The sequence below is a fragment of the Xiphophorus couchianus genome, chromosome 1, assembly GCF_001444195.1.
Source record: "Xiphophorus couchianus chromosome 1, X_couchianus-1.0, whole genome shotgun sequence".
NCBI lineage: Eukaryota > Metazoa > Chordata > Actinopteri > Cyprinodontiformes > Poeciliidae > Xiphophorus > Xiphophorus couchianus.
The window spans coordinates 20,164,342-20,186,470 of record NC_040228.1 but is presented as its reverse complement, the minus strand read 5'-3'; the positions used below and the strand labels follow the sequence as shown (position 1 = coordinate 20,186,470).

General features: G+C 38.9%; 1 protein-coding gene across 10 annotated transcripts in view; it reads right to left on the bottom strand.

Moving 5' to 3' along the window:
- The window catches only part of tmcc1a (transmembrane and coiled-coil domain family 1a), a 48,289-nt gene that overhangs the window by 5,318 nt on the left and 20,842 nt on the right, over nt 1-22,129 (bottom strand). For 8 of the 10 annotated variants that reach the window (XM_028017148.1, XM_028017198.1, XM_028017158.1 and 5 more), the window contains 2 exons: nt 2,170-2,427; nt 1,281-1,972 (listed from right to left, as the gene is read on the bottom strand). In XM_028017148.1, the coding sequence (XP_027872949.1) occupies nt 1,281-1,972; nt 2,170-2,427 (950 nt within the window). Of the gene's footprint in view, nt 1-1,280; nt 1,973-2,169; nt 2,428-3,343; nt 3,527-8,095; nt 8,329-22,129 lie in introns of those variants that run through there. The other 2 variants (XM_028017217.1, XM_028017205.1) reach the window with 2 other exon arrangements.

Genomic DNA, 22,129 nt, shown 5'->3' with positions numbered 1-22,129 from the left:
GTTTAGGCTTGTAAGTGCTGTGGAACCTATCACAGTAATCAAACCCATGAAAGATGTAGGCTTTTATTTTAAGGAGTATCTGTAGGCTTTAATTTGAAAATTAAACAATAATTTTTTTGATCATTGTGCTAATCTTCTATTTAAATGCATAACTTACATTTGAAATAATTGGAACTGTGAAATATAGACATTTTTATTGTGAAGAGTATTTACTGAAATGCTAAATCTACTAATTTCATACTTATTCCAATAATTATCCAACTTATAAAAATTGAGTTTCTTTCTTTGACGATTATCCGTTAGCTTTATTTAGAAATTTCAAATAAATCCTTCGTTAATAGCTGGAAGAGGCCCAAAGGTTGAAAACTAATCTTTTAATAATTCAACATACTGAGACTGAGTCTTTTATTTCAAAGAGTATTTGTTAGCTTAGATCTGAAAATGTTAAAGTAATGGCTTGTTATTTCCATGAAATTCATGATTCTTCATTCATTGCTTTGGCTGGAAGCAACAACTGTGATTTACTGAGTTGATGGCATTTACTGAATATAATAATGTTGGAATTAGTTGCTGAAGAATTATATATTCTCTGGTGGTTTATGGACGGGTATTTCCCTGCAGACAGGCCAGAAAAAACCTGGTGGTCAGTCCTTCATGGTGGAAATGACTTTAGCCTTATTGGAAAAATCTGACTGCTCTGGGCCGGGACATTTTAGGAAGAAATATGTCCAATATTTCTTTATCTGACCTCAATGTTTGTGCCCTCATGTTGGAACATTCTGGAGGAATGTGAATGTGTATCTTAAGCCCAGAGTCTGAATGCAGGCCGGGGGAAAAGAGTTGATAGAAACATGAGGGTGTGAGTACTGAGAAGACACAAGGGTGTGGATGCATTTGTCACCTTATTAGAATTACAGATTAGATGACAACTGCTACCTACAATAAAAATTATATTACAGTATAATCTGTAAAATTTGTCTGACAAAAGGTCTTATTTTTAACAGTCAGTATAAAAGGTGCAATTCTTTATTAGTAATAAGAGACTAACTGCTCTATAGATAGAAACCTATCTATAGAGCATTTCTAAATAATTAGAAATGCAATTACCAACAGAGATGACATCACCCGGATGGGAATAAAGAAAATGTGTCAGTAGGTGCTTCCCAGTTTCTTGCCGGTTAATTCTAGCAAATTTCTTCCCAATCATTGATTGTGATCATGTAAACCTCTCCGGAATGTGTGACACACACTATGACATTCTTGAATGTTCTCCAAGTTACCTGAAGCGTTCCTCCTGCAGAGCTTGCATAACGACTGCGTAGTCTCTCTGATAGTTGCTCTTCAAACTGTCCAGGCTCTCCTCGAGCCTTGTCTGACCGTCCCTCAAGTCCTGCACTTCCTGTAGCAGCATGTCTAAACTGGAGCCCTGGCTTCTCTCCAGTGTGTTCCCCTTAGAGCTTGGAGGACCCCCAGGAGCCCCAGTGGTGCTGTTTGCCCCAGCTGAACCCGAAGTAGCACTAGAGCAGTCATCGTCACTTATGTATTTGGGACTCAACTGGAGATGATGGCCAGCATTGGTCAGGGATCTTCCGCCACCACCAGTTACCCCTTCTTCCACCGAGGGGTCGTCTAACGAGTCTTTGAGGTTGGGGATGTTGTCGGCACTACCAAATTTGTTGCGAATGAGCGAGGCGATCTCCCGTGGCTTGGAGACGACAGCACCTGCAGCAGAGTGAGTGGCTTGGGAGAAGCTGGATAGGCCTCCCTTCACGCTGTCCACCACGCCCTCGCTAAAGCCGCTGACTTTGGCACCAACGTCCTTGAGGCCCTGCTGCATGTCCCGAAGAACATCTTTGGGTTGGCGAGGGATTCCATTGTGCTCCACTTCCCTTAGCTTCCGGTGGTAGTGCTCAAGCTTCCTCTGCAGCTGCTGGATGGTCTGCGCTGACTTCTGGTTCTTTTTCTCAAACACCTGCCAGGTAACAGAATGTGTTAAATCACAAAGAATGACACATTTTTACTTACTATTAAATGCAATGTGCAACCTTCTTTTCAGCTTAAAGGCATGCACAGATCGATTCAACAGAATTTTTTATTGTGATGAAGTGATTGTGCAAATACATCTGATCAAATTTGAAACTAAATAGTCCCAAACTTTTGGTACCGTACCTGTTTGATACGCGTGCTTTGCTGTTTGTCAGCATTGTTGGCTAGTTTGAGGTATTCTGCAACATTATCGTCCCTTGCCGTCTGCTCAATCTTAATCTGCTCTGTGAGCTTGAGGATCTTCTGCTGCAGCTGAGCGATAGCCTGTTTTGTGCGCTGAGGGTCAGGTGTGCCATCCTCACCCGAAGGGAAAGAGCTGTCTGCTCCATATGAAACAGCGAGGGGTGTCTGGCCCAACCCGCTCACCTCCAGCCGGTCAATCTGCAGCAAACAGAGAGGAACTTTAGAGTGGGTAAAGGGGCATGACGTTAGGCACTTGAGTAACTAGCAAAGTTGCATATTGTTTGTTCTTTTTTTTTTTTTTTTTTATTTGCTGACATGTTTTAAAAAATTAGGTTTCTGCTTTTTCAGGGGCCTGCAGCTTGGAAAGCGGAAAGTGAGACAGCTGAAAAGGCAACTTATGGTCAGTTTGTTTGAAGAGGAAGATGCCAGTTATTAACTTCCCAATTATCAGTATATGAAGAAAAGAAACTGGAAGAAATAACTCATCTTCACACAAATCTGAGGTACCCACCCATTGGTGTACTTCTTGTTTTTGTACATGCTGCATGTTGGTAAAATCTTGTAAATAACTGTTATTCTCACAAAAATAGAAAACATGCTCTTAATGTCTTTCTTTAATGTTTTTTATTTTATTTACCAAATAAAGGGTGTTTTTATTTTTATAACAGGTAACAAGTCTAACAGGAAATCTCAGCTTTATACAGTTCTTGTGGATTACTTTCCAGGCTGTGACCTAATTTTGTCTGGTGCCCTATAAGTATTAGTAGAGAAATCAAAGTCACCATATAAATTGAGGTTTTTCTACAAGAAGTCTACCTGAGATAATAATGAGTCTATCACCTGCAGTGGCAGGCAAAGGATGTGATTCATTTCCTGAAACACCTCAAGCAAAAGTCAGACCTGCTCTGACTGATGAAAGTAACTGCCCACCAGGAGCTCAGAAGCATGATACTATTGCACAGCCAACAATGCACTCAGGAAGAAAAAAAAAACTATATATTATGATTACATGTAACTCAATTTAAGCTTTGTTGTTAAGTGTTTACGCATATACACATTATTACACTCGAAACCACTATCTCTCCTGCAAACTTGTGCTATAACTACAGCTCACCTTTCCATTCCTCAAACGGAGAAGTTGTTCCCAGTACATTTTTTTCCTCCCAGTAGCAACCAGCTCTGTATTTTCATTAGTCTAGATTCGTTTAAGTTTCAGTGAGTAAAACTCCCAGACGGTTTGCTCTGTCGTTACATTTCACTGAACGCTCCAGTCGCTTCTACCCGCGCGACTTGATGTGAAAAGTTTAAATCACACCTGAAACTCAGTTAGAGGAAGCCCCGCCCTCTTCTCCCTCCCCCTCAGAGCCCAGGCATGACATCATCCCCGGCAGCTGTAGGGCACGCGCAGCAGCCCGTCATCTTCAGAGAGCGCAAATAGATCAGGTAGGGATTGTTTTTCACCGACTCAAGATAACTACGAGAGCAGTCATTATGAAACAAAAAGCAACGCTTTATAATTAAGGCTCAAAGAATCCAATCCAATTCTGAGCAACTTTTAATGCTTGATAAAACTGTTCAAATTATCGCCACTACAAACACTTTGATAATGTTGAGCAACAGAATGCACAATGAGCTTTATAAATGGAGCCATGCAACTTTTACAAGTCCATTTAAACAACTGCAATGTTATCAAAAAGCTAGCATATTACACAGCCAATTACATAAAATAGAATTTTTAATGTAGAAATGCGCAAACTCAGGAAGAAGACTGCTGACTCAACAGCTGTCTAGCATACAGTTGCCTACACACTTCAAAAGGAGGGCAAGCCACAAAAGTCATAGCTAAAGAAGCCTGAAAAGTTAAGTGAAAAGAAAATGAAAGGTTGGGAAATGTGCACAAGCATAACAGGTTGATGGTTGGATCCTTTATTAATACCAGAAGAGAATATACTTTGCCTTAGTACCATGTAACACGAATTTGAGAACAAGGAACATATAACTTATGAGGTTTGAGATATATGAGTTGTATAAAACTTTGAGTTCGTAACAACAAAAAATAAACAATTTAGAATAATAATGTATTTTTAAAAAATGTTATAGATTATTAACAGAAAGGTTAAAATTTTGTTGATTACTTTTTGTAGTTGGTTTGAGCTCAAATCAAAGTACAGATCAGATCTCTGAGTATAATACATCTCTGAGGCACTCTATGCTCTTCTGACAGACTCAGTCATACAGCAGGGAACCAAGCTTTCTGGTTCAACCTACCTATTCACTGGAACAAAATCGGTGGGAAGATCAGATTGGAAAAAAAAACTTTTAAATCCCTTTTAACATTTTATAAGCTTATATCTTAATCACTTATTTTAACCTATATATTAAATAGAATATTGGTTTCAAATTATCTTATACAGCTAGTATATCCTTATCTATTAATATATTAAATATATTTGCAATGTGCAAATCATGTAATTGCCACAGTTTAACCAGAAAATCCAGACAGTCCTGGTTAGAATGATGGCATAATATTTACAGGGTTACAAAAACTGGTAAGAAAAAAGGGAAACCAGTTCCTAGTATTCTTCCAACTGGGGCTACAGGTGTAACTGGGCTACAAAACAAGATTGTACCAACTCCCAGTCTGTCCTTTCTGCCTGTCCATAGAAAGAAGCAAGAAAAACCAGTTTGGCACCCATTTACACAACCTGACACACAAACATCCATCCTTAGGCGCATTCCTCCATATAGGTCAACAAAAAAATGTTTCAGGTGTTTTTGTTTCGTAGAAAAAGGGTTTTCCCTTTTTATGAAGTCTTTTACATGTCTGTAAAAGGTAGCATTATACAGAAAAAACAAAAAACAATCGTGAGTTAACTTACACATGCTGTATAAAGAAAGACTCATTTGTGATCCTGCCTACTGACTCCTTGGTATACAATCCAATCAAATGAATCAAAACTAGAATAGCTTGCCAGGCAAGCAAAAAAAAAAACAACATAGTGGCTCCTGGTCTCTGTTTAGCTCTAGTTGAAAATAGTATTAATAACTTTATGGGGGTCTTACCTCATTCACAGAGGCCCTGCAAGGAGTAAATCTGAACACTGATCAGCTATCTCCAGTTTCACCATTGACAATTATCTGATTAATCAAATACATCCCCTCTAACAGAAGATAAAAAAGGGCAAAGGACAAGTGGCTGAACTCTAAACTGCAGTACACTGTAATGCAGCACAGATAGGGGCTACAGATACTGTGATAAGAAGGCCCAGTCATCTGTACAGACTGGCACCAAAACCAAACCCTGTCAATGATCAAAGAAAACATCCACAGTGAGACGTAGTGGATGCAGACAATTGGAAGGGCAGGTGATTTCCAAAGATGGAGTCCTTGTTTCAATGATCTATAAATAGGGGATGTATACTTTATGATTGGTCACAGTGTGGTCACAATCCAACATTTTAATAATGAATGACACAGCCATATTCCAAAACATACAGTACACAGTCTTCACTGGCATCTCACATGAAGGAAAGTGTAATAAATTTCCAAGAGCAGAGTCATCTGTAAATAGCCAAGTTCTGTAACTAATCATGCATGTAATTAAAGATTGTCAGCCGAAGGATGAAGCTAATTCCCTTGGGTTAACTAAGCCAAACATATTGATATGCAGACTCACTGAAGCAAGAAGTGACTGGCTTCATCACTGGAGTCTGTGTAGCCTAATAACAGAAGCTGATGGCTTGTAATAGAGGGGTGAACTCAATGTTCCTCTGCTCTGATTAGTCTTTATTAGGAAAAAGGACAGACTGAGTCGCTGTCAGGGGTCAGCAACCTGTACAATATAAAGATAACTTTTTAAAAATGAGTGAGAATAATCATAACAACTTACAAACCATAGTTTTTGCAAAAGTTTAGTATACATTAGTCTTACCACCAGATATGCAAAATTAAGACATTTCCTAAATCGACCCTGTCTGACAGCATAAATAGGTTAAAGATGTGAAAAAGCAACAAAACATGCCATGAAACAGCCATTGACATCTATCCACCTGGAAAAGGTTACAAATCCTTCTCCAAGGCTTTTGCATTCCATCAAACCACAGTGGGAACCATTACTCATACGTAAAGAAATTAAGAAATGGTGTCAAATCTTCCGAGGAGTTTCTGGCTTACTAAAACTAACCTAAAACCACACTGATGAGGGCATGCGGGAGCTCAAAAAGAACCCAGGACCCACTGCAGTACTAACTTGCCTCAGCTGAGGTCAATGCTCATGATTCAGCAAGCAGAAAATGAAGGGACATGACTAACATCCATGAGACTGTTTCAACCCAAAACCACAGCTGACAGAAAACACAAAGACTTGCACAAAAGACTTTCGGGATAATATTTTGTGGCCTGAGTAGACAAAAGTGGAACTTTTTTGAAGGTTTGCATCCCATTGCATTTGGTGTAAAACTAACACTGCATTTTGGAAAAACAACATTATTCATAAGAGCCAAGCATGGTAGTGGTACTGGGATGTCCTCGGGTTGCTTTGCTGGTCCTGGATGACTTGATGGAGCCATAGATTGTATTTCTCCACCAAAATTTCCTGAAGGCAAATGTCTATCATCCAGATCATCCAGTATGATGCACTTAGGTTGTGCAAAAGGACAATGATCTGAAGCACACCAGAAAGTCCACCTTGGAATGGCAGATAAACCACAAAATAATTTTTGGAGTGGCCTAGTCAAAACCTGCAATTAAATATGATTGACATTCTGGAATATGACCATAAACAGGCTTTTTTTTATGCCAGAAAACCCCTCTGATGTGGAATTTTTCAAAAGAACCTGCACACAGCTTCAAAAGAGACACCACAGTTCCTCCACAGGAATGCAAAAGATTCATTGGCAGTTACTATATCGTAGGTGATTAATGGGAGGTGTTGCCATCAATTATTCAGCCAAGGGGAAATTATGTTTTTCAGATAGTTCAAGGTTGGTTTGGCCTCTCCCCCAAGTAAAATGATTGAAGTTTCCTTTGTCTGATATTAAGTTTGCTTGATGATCTAAAGCATTCATGTTTGAGTCGTCAATAAAAAGAACAGAGCATCTTTACAGCACTGTATGTAAAAATACTAATCTGCTCAACATAAAACCTGCTCTACAGCTGCTTTGCATCTATGCACTGTTACAGAAAATTGTTCTCACTTCACCCAAGTCCCAACTCTGTGGTAAGGGGGCTCTACTTGTATAACAGCCTCTGATCCAAGTAAAGCCGGTTAGAGCCATGATATGGCAACCTACTTATCCTGGATCCAACAGAGCTCTGGGAACAGTCCACCTAAACATAAGCAGACCTACAAAACACACCTTACAAACAGGTATTTAGAAAAGATTACTAAAGTTGCCAGACACACATATCACATAAATTGATGAATACAACCAGAACATTTTGAACAGCCAAATGTCTATCTCTTGCTGCACCATGATCCTTTATAAGTCTGTTTAATGTTTTTGGTGTATTTTCACATGACTAGGGTTTGAGGTCAGAGACAGTAAAGTGGTCCTGATGAAAAAGTGGAACGAGACACTGTCTAAACATCTGCCTCTCTCCTTCATCATGTGAATTCAATATTAACCCCTCCTAAAACATGTCTAAGAATACAATAAAATGATCATGGATTCTGCTGTTTACAGAATGGTAGGTTGCATAATACTCTTTATTTCAATATTTAGCAAACATGCATTTCAAATCCAAGCACTGAACTGTGATTGTTTTGAGTATCAACATTTGAGTCTGAATCTTCTGACATTACCCTTCTTTTTATGTTCTGCTTGGTTAAAGTCACAACAGTTTGTGTGTAAAAAGTGGTCAGTACCTTGCTGGTTGTTAAGGTTTGTAATGCAGCTGAGTTGTGGTGATCTTCCTGTGATATCAGCCTGCGTTTCCAATGTAGCTGTGGTTTAATGTACCATGTTGGTGAAGAAGGGAAACAAAGATGTTGTAACATCAGGTATCTTTCTGAGAAATCACACCTGATCCACACCTCTCCAGTGACAGTGTTCTCTGCAATATGGAAACTCTGCAGCACTGCTTTGTCGTGGCATGCCTCCCTATTTCAGTGGTGGTAGGCTGGGTTACAAGGCTATCAATTCCCTCTTATCTACAGAGTCCAATATCCATCAGTGATGGAAGTTAGGTTACACTGTGGACGTAATAAGGTTAGTTTCCTACATTTACAGTGTCTTGTGAAAGTATTCCCAACCTCTGAACATTTCCACATTTTGTCACATTACAACCACAAGTTGTATTGAGAATTTATGCGATACTCCAACAAATAGAATAGGGTGTAATCTTGACGTGAAAGGAAAAATCATGGATTTCATTTATTTTATTCTTTTAGAAAAATCTATAAAGACAGGCATGTATTTGTGTTCAGCTCCTTTAAAGCTGCCTGCATTTGGGACTATGTCTCTATTAATTTTGCATATGTAGAGATTCAAAATACACTGCTCAAAAAAATAAAGGGAACACTTAAACAACACAATATAACTCCAAGTAAGTCAAACTTCTGTGAAATCAAACTGTCCACTTAGGAAGCAACACTGATTGACAATCAATTTCACCTGCTGTTGTGCAAATGGAATAGACAACAGGTGGAAATTATTGGCAATTAGCAAGACACACTCAATAAAGGAGTGGTTCTGCAGTTGGGACCACAGACCACTTCTTAGTAGCTGTGCTGTCTGGCTGATGTTTTGGTCAGTTTTGAATGTTGGTGGTGCTTTCACACTCGTGGTAGCATGAGACGGACTCCACAACCCACACAAGTAGCTCAGGTAGTGCAGCTCATCCAGGATGGCACATCAATGCAAGCTGTGGCAAGAAGGTTTGCTGTGTCTGTCAGCGTAGTGTCCAGAGGCTGGAGGCGCTACCAGGAGACAGGCCAGTACACCAGGAGACATGGAGGAGGCCGTAGGAGGGCAACAACCCAGTAGCAGGACCGCTACCTCCGCCTTTGTGCAAGAAGGAACAGGAAGAGCACTGTCAGAGCCCTGCAAAATGACCTCCAGCAGGCCACAAATGTGCATGTGTCTGCACAAACGGTTAGAAACCGACTCCATGAGGATGGTATGAGGGCCCGACGTCCACAGATGGGGGTTGTGCTCACAGCCCAACACCGTGCAGGACGCTTGGCATTTGCCAGAGAACACCAGGATTGGCAAATTCGCCACTGGCGCCTTGTGCTCTTCACAGATGAAAGCAGGTTCACACTGAGCACACGTGACAGACGTGACAGAGTCTGGAGACGCCGTGGAGAGCAGTCTGCTGCCTGCAACATCCTTCAGCATGACCGGTTTGGGAGTGGGTCAGTAATGGTGTGGGGTGGCATTTCTTTGGAGGGCCGCACAGCCCTCCATGTGCTCACCAGAGGTAGCCTGACTGCCATTAGGTACCGAGATGAGATCCTCAGACCCCTTGTGAGACCATATGCTGGTGCGGTTGGCCCTGGGTTCCTCCTAATGCAGGACAATGCTAGTCCTCATGTGGCTGGAGTGTGTCAGCAGTTCCTGCAAGATGAAGGCATTGAAGCTATGGACTGGCCAGCCCGTTCCCCAGACCTGAATCCGATTGAGCACATCTGGGACATCATGTCTCGCTCCATCCACCAACGTCACGGTGCACCACAGACTGTCCAGGAGTTGGTGGATGCTTTAGTCCAGGTGTGGGAGGAGATCCCTCAGGAGACCATCCGCCACCTCATCAGGAGCATGCCCAGGTGTTGTAGGGAGGTCATACAGGCACGTGGAGGCCACACACAATACTGAGCCTCATTTTGACTTGTTTTAAGGACATTACATTAAAGTTGGATCAGCGTGTAGTGTTATTTCACCTTAATTTTGTGTGTGGCTCCAAATCCAGGCCTCCATTGGTTAATAAATTTGATTTCCATTGATGATTTTGTTGTCAGCACATTCAACTTTGTACAGAACAAAGTATTCAATGAGAATATTTCTTTCATTCAGATCTAGGATGTGTTATTTGAGTGTTCCCTTTATTTTTTTGAGCAGTGTATGTTTGCCCAATCACTGGCAAAATAACTCAAGTTCAACTACAATGGTTAGGGAGTACTGGTCAGCCAATATCTATATGTTACTTTTATTTCAAGTGTATTAAGATATTTGCACTAAAAACTAGACCAGAAATACTTGGTCAAATTTTGTGTGTTTTCAGTGCAATGCAAAACTTTGCATTGGTCTGACATCCCAGTACTATCCCAGTAAAATGCACTGGTGTTGAAAAGAGAGGTGTGAATACTATTGTAAGACACTGTTTGCTCATATCTGTGCCGATCACGCTGAATTTTAAATTGCATTGTGTAGGGGTTTATACTTATAGTAAATAGTTTTATAGCTTCACCGTGCCAAAGCCTATATCTTTGAATTAGTTACATTGATACAAATTGACTGTCTGATCTTTAATCTTCCTGTTGTTACTGAATTTCAACTTAACAAATTAAACTCAAACTTCTTAACTTGAGTTGAGATAAAAGTCATGTATTAGAGAAAGTGGGGTTATGTCCACAAAATGGGCAATTATGGGTTAATATATTTTGGTCATATACACACATCTTTCCCTCATGGTTTCAGTTCTGACCAAAAAAAGCTTAAAATAACACCAAAATCCGCTTTTTGTTTCCTTTAAGGGGATCTGGTGAGGCAACAATAGATCCTTTTCCCCAGATCAGAAAACTTACACAAGTCCATGAGTTGCGGGACAAGAGGCGGTTCGTTCGATGCATTCACTCAACAAAAGGATTCAAAATAAAGCTGCACCAGCTTTTGTGTTAACATAATGGACTTAAACACAAAGCCAATCCCAAACATAGCATGCCCTGAAGAATCTGCACAAACTCTAGAAACAATCTGAAATTGAGAAGAGTAATCCGGGATTCCTCTGAAGTTGCAATACAGCAGTAAGATTTGACATGCACACAAAACCACAAAGACTCACAGTGGTGGGGCAAGGAAGTGGAGAGGTATCAGAAGTTAGCAGGCTGAGGATGACCTCCATGAGGGATTGGAAAGTCACATGCATGCAGCTTAGACAGGAAATTAGCTTGGTCTTTTTTATCTGTGTGTCTCTCAGGAGGCAACTACAGCACTGGGGAAAGAGAGGTGCATAGAATTCATCATTTCATTCAAACACAGTCCATTTGACTCCACTGAGCAAAGTCTCCACTTAAAAAGAAGCCAAAGAAAACTCCAAATAATTTAATGTTGGCTTGATTTAATATCCAGAATGGGCAACAAAAAATAATGACTACTGGTAGCTGCTAAGTCGACAGAGTTTTTGCAGAGCAGACCTTTCTCAACTGCCTTCGTAATGTTTCAGAGGAACACATGCCACACAGAGTCACAGAAGCTCTGGAGCAGAAATATATGCAGTCCAACTAGCAGTGCTTCCATTAATTCCAGTTTGCATTAGTAGAAGAGGACGGACTCCCTTTGAGCAAAGCGCCCATTTGATGTGGCTTTGGAGTGACAGAGCAGAGGCGGATAATCGACTGGAGGCTTGCTGGTTTAGATGCTGGCAAGAGCAAAAGCAAAAAAGAGTTCGCTGTGAAGTTAAATGTTCAAAAAGTCCATTTCAGATAAAATCCCAAGAAGGAGAAAAGAGGCAAAAACCCAGAGGACGGATGTGAGGGAAGTGAGAAAGGAAGGGGGGAAAGAACCCACTAGGAGCTCTCACTGAGGGGGAGTCAGAGGGGAGAGAGGGAGCAAAGGAGCAAGGGGTTGTCAGAGAGCCTAGAGAGGGGAGGAGAAGTTTCCCTCTATTAGACTTTTTAGACCAGTCCAGGCCATCGACAAGCTGAGCTTGGTCAAATGTTTCTTCTTGCAAGCAATACTGACTATACAACCACAACTGATCTTGAAGTTCAGTGTTTACATAGGCTGTAGTAGAAAAGAACATAGATGCAGTGAACAGTTTTGGTTTAAGGCACATAACTTTGCATAGCAAAATACATTTGCATACTACATTAAAAGTTGATGACCAAAAGTGTATTTCCTCTTCAGCAATTATGCTGAAGAAGCAATTATTAGAAAAACTAACAGCAGGAAAAACTGACATTTCCAGTGTAGGACCAAAGTACAGTTATTTTAAATATTAGAAAAAGTTTAAGTAGTGAACTTCTGGGATACCAGATGTCAAAGGGACATCCAGAAAAATCCAAGTCTCAGGGTGATTTGTTGTGTTTAATAAACACTATGCTAAGATAAAGGAAGACTTCCTGCTGCAAGTAGTTCAGCCAGAGCTAAGATATTAACTCTAATGATCCATAAGGCATGGCAGACATGAACGCTGAAACAAGAGCTGATAAAATAGTGGCTACAATAAAACTGAGTGGAGATTTGGGTGTACTGTGTTATTATTAAAGGACAAGCAGGTACAATCAATGGATGGATATAATTTTTTTATAAAACATAAAAAGTTTAAATCATGGAGTTGTTTTGATAGTTACACAATCCAGTGTACAAGATGTACTTGAAAGTACCATAAAACACAGCTGATAGGAAATCTTTTTTGGTCAGTATAACTCATCATGACAGTACCATAATCATGTATCCTCATATGCTGTGCAGCACTTTGGACTAGCTGAATGCATCAAACAGTCTGATTTGGACTTCAGCAGATTTTAGTATCAGTCATGTATCCATTCAGCTTAATGTTTCAAGTGAGTAATTTAGTTGGGCGTAGAGTGAACAACATACTGTTCTGCTGTTGAATTTTTTTCTTTCACTATTGCAGCTACATAATAAACCTTAGTGTTCCCAAGTAGGAGAGTTTATTGATCCCCGAGAATCCTCTCTGTTTGGTTTCGGTGTCACTTTTTAAAGTTCCACCACAGAGCAAAGCACTAAATACTTAATTCCGCACACAAAACATTCTGCAAGTATCAGGTATAAAAAAAGAGATCTATTTGTTTGGTACATGTGGGTAGCAAACCGAAATGCCTGTACCTGATATTTTTGGTACAAATACATTTACTATTATATCCTTTGGTAACTATGGAACCTACGGTAAATGTTCAGGTAAAATGTAAATATTTCATATTTATTCTTTAATCTACAACATGACCCCTCTTTTGCTTTGGTATCCAGTCTTTTTTAATTCAAAAATACTTTATTAATCCCAAAGAGAAATTTACTGTTATTGTAACTCATTATTTAAGGTTCTTCAAAGAGTTGTTCTAGATGCTGATGGCTGTGGACAGGACGGATCAACTGAAGCAGGCTGTATTACAGAAGCCTCCAACTGAACACAGTTTTGTGAAGAAAATGTTCAAGGTTGATTTTCTTTATTTTATGAAGAGTCCACTTTTGTCCCATAATCTCCAACAGTTCTACAGGTGCCATAAGACAAGATATCCATACTGATTATTTACTGTGGTTAATAAGTGTGTCGATGTTAAGGGGAAAATGTAAATCAAACTCATGTAAAGATAAATCTGGAACAGAACAAAACCTCATGTGCCCCCCTACAGGAACACACAAGCTCTCAGAGTGACTCAGTTCATTTACACTCTGTATGGCAGCATTACTTGCATACCACAAATGGCACAGTGGCTACACAATCACAAAATCCCAGAGGGGGGTGTACTCATGTCCTGATGAGTGACTGATTCACTGAAAATAACTTGAAGAGAAAAGTTAGCCACATTGGTGTTTTTTCCCTCACTAGCAATAAGTTAGTTTGTCAAAATTAGGGGACAAAAACAGCAGCTGTGGCTTTATGTAAGTTTTATTTTAGTACATAGATATATTTTTATTCACCACAAGCTAACTGATAATGACACGCAAGTTTTTATCCAGTAACTTTGTTGTTATTAGAAATATTAACAGCCTTAAGGAATATAGGCAGCTAAATATGTAAAAGATGATGACGACAAGATAACTTTAACACGTAGTAGTTAACATGAACTACAAAGAGAAAATTATTAGAAAACTACTGCTGCAACAAAGGATGAATAAAAAAAAATATGGCAAAAAGCATTTTTCCCCACTTTAAAACACAGCAAAAAGCATTTCAGAAATTTCAGTTGTCCAACTTTGTGGCAATAGTAGATGTTCAAACTTCAAATGAATGATAAGGACATGTAGGTGTAGGATGCTTAAGCTCAGAGACAAAACTAGTCAGTATAGAACTTGAAATACAAGCATGCAGTTAAAGAGAGCATCATTTCAATGCCAACAATCAAAACTCAAGACACTTCAATTGTCATATCATATTATCCTAAAGAGAAAGAACAGATCTGTAAAAAACAGCATTGCATAAATGTCTTCCTCTCCCACAACATTATATTGGAAAATACCAAATCCGATCACCATGTTCTCCCTGTAGGGGGTAGAATCTATAAACCTGGAGAAGGTGGGTCTATCAAGGCAAAGGTCACCAAGGGCACGAATAAGATTGTTGGGCTGCCAATGTTGGCATGCTTCTTCAATATCGCATGGAGGAATGAAAACTAGAGTATGTGTTCCAAGTATTATGATAACTTCCCTGAGAAACTTAACTCTAGGGTGTTAGAAAAGAGGCTCTGATTCAAGAGGAGAACGGCAGCCTTCATCCTCATTGTAGAACAGTATACCATCTCTACCCTCCTGAAAGTGATAAGGGGGACATGACATTTTCCTTTTTACACATGTTTGTGGCTTTGAAAAGACTTAAAGGTTGAGTTCCTCTAAGCATTTTGTGGGGGTTGCTCGGGTTGATTGTTAGCCATCTTGCCCCTGTGTACTCATTTGTAAGAACTGTCTTCATATTCTCAACACCAAGTCAAGGTTGATCTCATTTTTGCTTTTCTCTAGGCAACTTCAGTTTGGCGAGCCAGATGTTTGCTTGGTCAGGATAACAGCTATAATTTTCAAAAAGAAAACTCTGGCTCAAATAGACAAGTTAACGTATCTGGATTAGAAGTCATGGTAAATGGAAATGGGAATAAATCTACAGATTGGAACGTTGTTTGCAGTAATGCAGGCACTGATCTGGTTGCTATGATAGAAAGAAAGAACCTTGTCAAAGCAAAACTCTCAATTTACTCGTCTTTCCACATTCCAGTCCAGACTTATGGTCACATAATATGGATCAGGACTGAAAGAAAAAAATCCCAGATACAATCACCTGAAATAAAACTTCCTCTGTAAGGCGGCTAGGCTAACCTTAAGAGACCTTTGATCCAGAGAATGCTAAGAGTAGGTCTGGTGCATCTGATCAGGATGTTTCCGGGGTCCCTCCATTTAGACATTCTCCAAGCAGATCCAGCTACAATGGACTAGAGTTTGCTAGTCCAGCATGCTAGATATATAGTTTTCATTAAATTAATGAAGAAAAAAAAATATATATATATATATATATATATATATTTTTTTTTTTTTTTTTTTTTTTTTCTTCATGTGGTTGTATATAAATCTCGCGAGATGTTTTAAAGCCCAACCCCCATAAAGTGGACTTGAAGAGTTGGCTTTTTTTCCGAACCAAAGGTAAGGAATGTTTTACTTGATTTGAATTTCGAGGTGTATCGAAAATGTTTACACAGCAATATAAATCTGGAAACTAATGCGTACCGATAGTGATGTACCGGTGAAAACTGGAACACAAATTGGCATAAATATACACTGCTCAAAAAAATAAAGGGAACACTTAAACAGGTGTTTAACACTTAAAGTGTTCCCTTTATTTTTTTGAGCAGTATATATTGCTGTGTGAACTAGGCATAGCACAAGGCAATTTAAACTGACAAATTCAGATTCTAAACCTGCTAAGCTTCCCTGCTGAATTAACACCAGAATTTTGAGGCAACTACTAGAAAATCTCTTTCAGTGTTGCACAAGTTGGTACTGCATGAAGCCACATTAATAAATAATAGAAACAAACAAGATTAAAAGATAATTGCGACAGGGAGAACAAGGTTCACTGGAGGACAAGGGGGTAATAAACCAGACAGTATTGAGCTGGTCTCACAGACTTCTTAAGAATATCAACTTTTTTCTATGCTGCCACGACCAGCAGCAATAAAACATACAGAGTACCAAAGGGATTGAAGGGATGGGAACCTTAACCATAGTCATTTTGTTCTAATTGCAAGTACTGCAGGCATGCTGCACTTCTCTCAGTCACTCTTAAGCAGTGAAAAACTTGCCAGACAAAAGGCCTTGTCATTTGGAGCTTAACTGGAACCAAGCCTGCAACTTGGCCAAATGTTTATGTGAAAGTCCAAAAACAGAAGACAGACTGATTCTGATTTAGTTGGGGGTTGAAGTATAGATTAACCGAACAAAATTGTTAATGAGATTAAAACAAGAAGTATTAACTAAATAAAGGTTTGGTGCTGTTAGAACAATTTTACAATTTTCTTCCTAAAATTATGTTTTCAACTGCAGCTTCTGTATTTTTCTTGCACCAGTGTACCCTTTATGCGACGGTCACTGATCACATTGTGGCTTGATCTGGGGGTGAGAGAACTTACATAAACAGAGAAGAGCGTAAGCTTTGTCTTCACAGACTGATGGGATTTCAGGTCTAAAAGAGGAGACAACCATGACTCGAGGCTCGGTCTTTTTGAAACGGCACCTTCTCTAAAAAACAGAAGCGTCTTTTCCAACTTGTTTATGCTTCAGCATAATCAATGGTCCAGTGAGTGGTTACATAATGCATGAGTTACCGTAATGACAGGAATCATAATGACCAATGTGGGAGTTGTTTATAACAGTCAGGTAGAAGAAAATATTATAAAACAAATGTAAATAACATGTTTCTATATCCTCTATGAATCTATATTTAGTATTTTTGTATATTAAAAGGTAAAGTAAAAAATACATTCATTTCAATGTTGCATTGGTATGCAATCTTGTGAAAATGCTACATTGTACGCTTCTAAGTGTTATATCAGTGATGAAAAAACATATGAATTTAAAGGGGATAATAATGATAAAGCATCTGCCCTGATAATAAATCTAAGACTTTATCTGCCCTTGGCAAATGCATATAAATTCGGAGGTAATTCATAAGTAAGCCTCACTCAACACGTTGTGGTAAAAAAAGGTTATTCTACATTTGCTGCTGTCGCTTCCACTTCATTATACTTTCTTACTATGATCTCTTGTGACATTTGAGGGTAACCATGGAGTTAAATACTGATATAAACAATGATGGGGATAGATATATGTGAGGGGAAGTGTTTATGGAAAGAAAACTAGTAGGAACACAATGTCAGATTAAAATATGCCTACGTGAAAGGAAATGGTGTGCCAAGATGGGGAGACTAAATGTTTGTCTGTTGGAGGTGGTTGGTATTTGTTGGACCAGGCACTGTTTATACTCCAACCAAGTTATGTAATGTTGAAACAGAAAGAACTCTGGCCTAAACACAGAGTCGATTTTGCTGGATGCTGCACAATACTCAGTGCATCATGGGCCAGTACATAAACCTCAAACACAATGCCAGTCTATTAATCAACAGGAAAATGAAGAATTCAGAGCAAACAGTTCCTGCTTTTCACCCTGAAAGATTATCAAGCGTAGCCACACATTGCAGCCCTATAATGACCTCACTGAACACTGTGATAAAGATGCATTCGTTGGTCTGAGCAAATGCACAGCTTCTCTCTTCAGTACAAATTAGGCCAGTGGAAAGCAGCACATTTCATAACAGGAAGACAGTTAATCAGGAGTGGAATTTGGTTAAAAGGAAGCTCTAATCAGTCAGAAAGCTATTAAGTATCTAATGAAAATTTAAGAGGATTCTGGCTGGTCACCAGTTTAAGTTGATTTTACTAAAATTGAGTGACTTTCATAAATGTTCTATAAAGTTGTTTGCAACTATTGATGAATTCGTATTAGATTTAACAGTCCATCCTGTTGCATAATTGCGTTTAATAAAATTTCTACAGTTATTTAGAAAAGTGATACTGTCCTATCTGAAGTCTGTACTTGTTCCTTTGCTCCAGTTAAGTGTGTATCATTCCTCATTGCCATATACTATTAGATAAATTTAGAAATAAAGCTAATATAACTATAGGCAACTGGAACATCACTGATGATGATGATGAAACATGACAACCAGTAGAAGCAAGAGTCCACCAGAGGGAGCTAAATATCAACTTATCAGGAGTCACTTGGGTTTGGCACAACTGACTCTGGATGATCCACCTGCTTTCCAGGTTCTGGAAGATATTCTGTCTATGGCCAGTTTCTTTTTATTGCTTGTGTCCTTATTCCTATGTTGTTACTCTGACAACCATGCTGACCTGGAACAGGTGGCATAAACCAATCACAGACAGAAATAAGGTGATTTATGAATCATACCGTGCGCGAGAAGAAGGGAGAATGTGTAAGGCAATGTCATAGCAAGGTAAAATGGAAGGAGTAGTTACAAAAGATAACAAAACAACTGTATATGACTCACAAGTCAATAAAAGGCACAATAAGAAAGAAAAATTGTGTAATAGGGAGATATTGTGAGATTATAAGACTGGCATAGAGAAAGTAAATACGTGTCTATGTACAATTAGAGAGGTAGTAGCAAACTGCAAGAATGATTCTAAAGATTGTCAGGTACAAGGAAAGTTCTGGATATTAGAGTAGAGAAAATATGCAGATATTTCCCTAGAGGGTGTGATCAGATTTGAAATGTGTGTCCATGTGTGTTCAAACTGGGTCAGTAGAGCAGAGCAGAGCTGAGCTCAGCGATCTATGGTCTCATCCATAATTTATCAGTCAGACAAATGGTACAGACTGAGCAGGGAGTGGCAGGGATGAAGAGCTTAGCCTTTCAACAAAGTCTATCTGCTTTCTGCACTTAACACCTGCAACACTTAGAAATGATACCAGTATAAGGGGAAAAAGACATTTTGTACTTTATTCAACCAGCAAATACCCACTAAGTTTTATATTAACATTTACAATGATGTTCTAGCCAATATGACTGCCATCCGAAAGATTACTAAAGTATAAAACACTAACATCTTACACATTATAAAATATATAAGGTCACAATGAATATAAACAAAACTAAAATTGTGTTCAATTTCATATGCAACAGGTAAACTAAATAAAATCTTTAAAAGAATAATATAAAACACATATGGAGAATTCAGGATTTTAAATTTGGGGAGGGAATGCCGAGAATACCTCTAGAAAAGGAGAAGTCTGAAACAACTTGATCTTTATACAAGAAAAGCATAATTCAACATGCAATGTCAGACCTCATTGATAGATTGTGAAAGAAGCAGTTAAGCAATGTGAAGAAGCATTCATAAAAATTACATGCCTGTTACCTACATGTACATAAAAGCAAAGTACATAAAAGTAGCAGACAAAGGTGTTTTTGTAGCAGGGGTGTCAAATGCATCTAGAAGGTCAGTAAAAAGGTCTGCATAGTGTTGCTTGCTAACTGCTTCAATAAAATCATTAATTACTTTGCTGCTTTTCCAAAAAGGGTAAGTGAAGGTTAAATTTGCCCAGTATAGAAGTCTTTAAAATGTCATTAGCAGAGGCATGATGTAGGTTAAGGTTGACTAAAGCATGGTCAGTGTCTGAAGGAACAGAAAAAAAAAGGATGTGGCAACCCTAGAACGGCTGAGAAAATACAATATAGACACAAATGCAAGCAAAGAGGAAAGACCAGCTGCAGGCCAAAAATAAATACACAAAGAATGACCCATAGTGACTCACTGCTGACACGTACATATATCTGCACAAAACCTCATACACAGCCAAAAGGAAAGAAAGAAAACACCATCAGAGTCATTCTCAGAAAGTAATTAAATCAATGAAAGGGAACAAAATAAATGTTGTAAAATGTGTATTCTGTTGAACATACAGTATAAAGCAGTAGGTTTGAATACTGGTGAATGATGAGTTTGATTAACACCGGTTGTCTATTAGTAGAACCAGTGGAAGATGGAGAGATTAAGCAGACTCTTTCCTCATTTAGACCCATATCAGAAAAACATCAAACTGTCTGTGAGGAAAATAAGATTACCTCTGCAAAACAGCTTTCCCGACAAGACTCCGTCCACCCTGCTGATCAACAACCACCATCATACACACAGACATTCCTGAGCCACAAAAACTCTTCCTGTTCTTTTAAAATATCATATTAGGATATCAACTGTGAAAGCTTTACTGCATTGTTCAAGTAGGAAATGCAGTTTGGGTTACAACTGCAAGCAGTGGGTTATGGAAAAGGGCGTTGGCCTACATGCATAATGAAATGAATATTCAACAGCCTAATTAAGGCGACACTTCAAAGGGAACACAAACTGTTTGGGTGAAGAGTTCAAGCACACACAAAGCTGCACACATATGCAACACAGCATGATAGAAAAGATCCAAGTCTGCACAGAAATTATGCACAGCACAGCAAACCATTTAGTTATGTATTGAGAAATCCACTTTTGGCAAGGATCAGCTCATTTTCAGCTTAATCAGGCTGACTGGGGACCAGTTGGCCACAAACTCAATTATCAAATATTTTTCTGATCAGTGACAACTGTCAAAGTTGCCATTTTTATCCAGGAGGTCTTGTATCAGTATCAGAGGAAGCACAGAGGTGTAAAAACCTGTACAAAAGGAATAATTTTCTTCTTAGACCTCAGGGATAAGATGAAAGTTTAATGCAAAGTTGCTCGTTTTTTGTTTTTTTTCTCTAAAATGCTTCAACACAATGCCTGATTTGGAAATGTGGTAATAATTTAGAAAATCTCAGACTTAAGGTAAGAACTCTGAGGAGTCTTGTTAATGCTATTTGTTAGTAAAATGCTAAAGACTGTTTGTCAACTCATGACAACTTATTTTGTCTTTGGTCTAAAACAACAACAACAAAAAAAACTCACTTTTGCAGCGACTGCTCTCACATGCTCTTGATATTAATATTTAAAGACCACACATGGCAGAAAGGCTAGAAAAAAATATGAATGCTGCAGTTCTGTCTTTTTCTATTATATTTACTGACAAGATATCAGAATCTACTTCAATCACGATCAGCAGGTCAAAGCTTTACAAACACATATAAAGTCTTACATCTCTACATGAAATACATTTACTTAGTTTGTCCCCCTTTACTAAAGCAACAGAGCACCCAGTGAACTGGGATCATTTTAAAATATCTGCTGTTTGTAGGTCATTACATCAGACACGTTTAAATATATATCAGGAAGGGAAGCAGAGATTTCTCTAATGAAGTCTCTAGTGGGCCCTGTTTATATGTAGTATTTCAAACACTTACAAAAAATTGAGTCTTCCATCCTGACACAATACAGTATTGACACAAAGTCAGTGATTCAGTGAAGTGAATCTAATTTTAGACAGCAGCTTTTTCTCTTGCTGTGAGAGGTCATCACTGCACCAGACAGGCTGATGAGGCGGCTGTGAGATCATTCGGGAAACCTGCGAGGATTCAGCTGGGTTACGCTACTTCAGCCCCCACCATCTCTGAACATCACCCTGTTACCATGGAGACCAGCTCCCCTGTCTGAGACTGGACACAGATGAGAGGGAGAGAGATGAAGTGGGGGGTGAGGAAACCAAATTGAGGAGGCCTTTAAGACCGGGAGTGACAAAGTAAAGAATGTGGAGGTCAAAATAAAGAAAAAACGGTTGCTAAGGAAGAAAAACACAGAGGTAACAAGGAGTGTAGTGCCAACCTGAACTGGACTATAAACATAAATAAAAGTTGCAATATGCATAATTTAATCATAGTAAAAATACAGCTGTTCACTGCACAGTGTAGGCCTTAAAAGTTTATAATTGAGTATCAGTGACTAAACAACATCATACAGGCCACAAGATATATGAGAAAAGTCAGGGAGAAAGTTATGAAGAAGTAAAAGCAAGGTCTGAAAAAGAA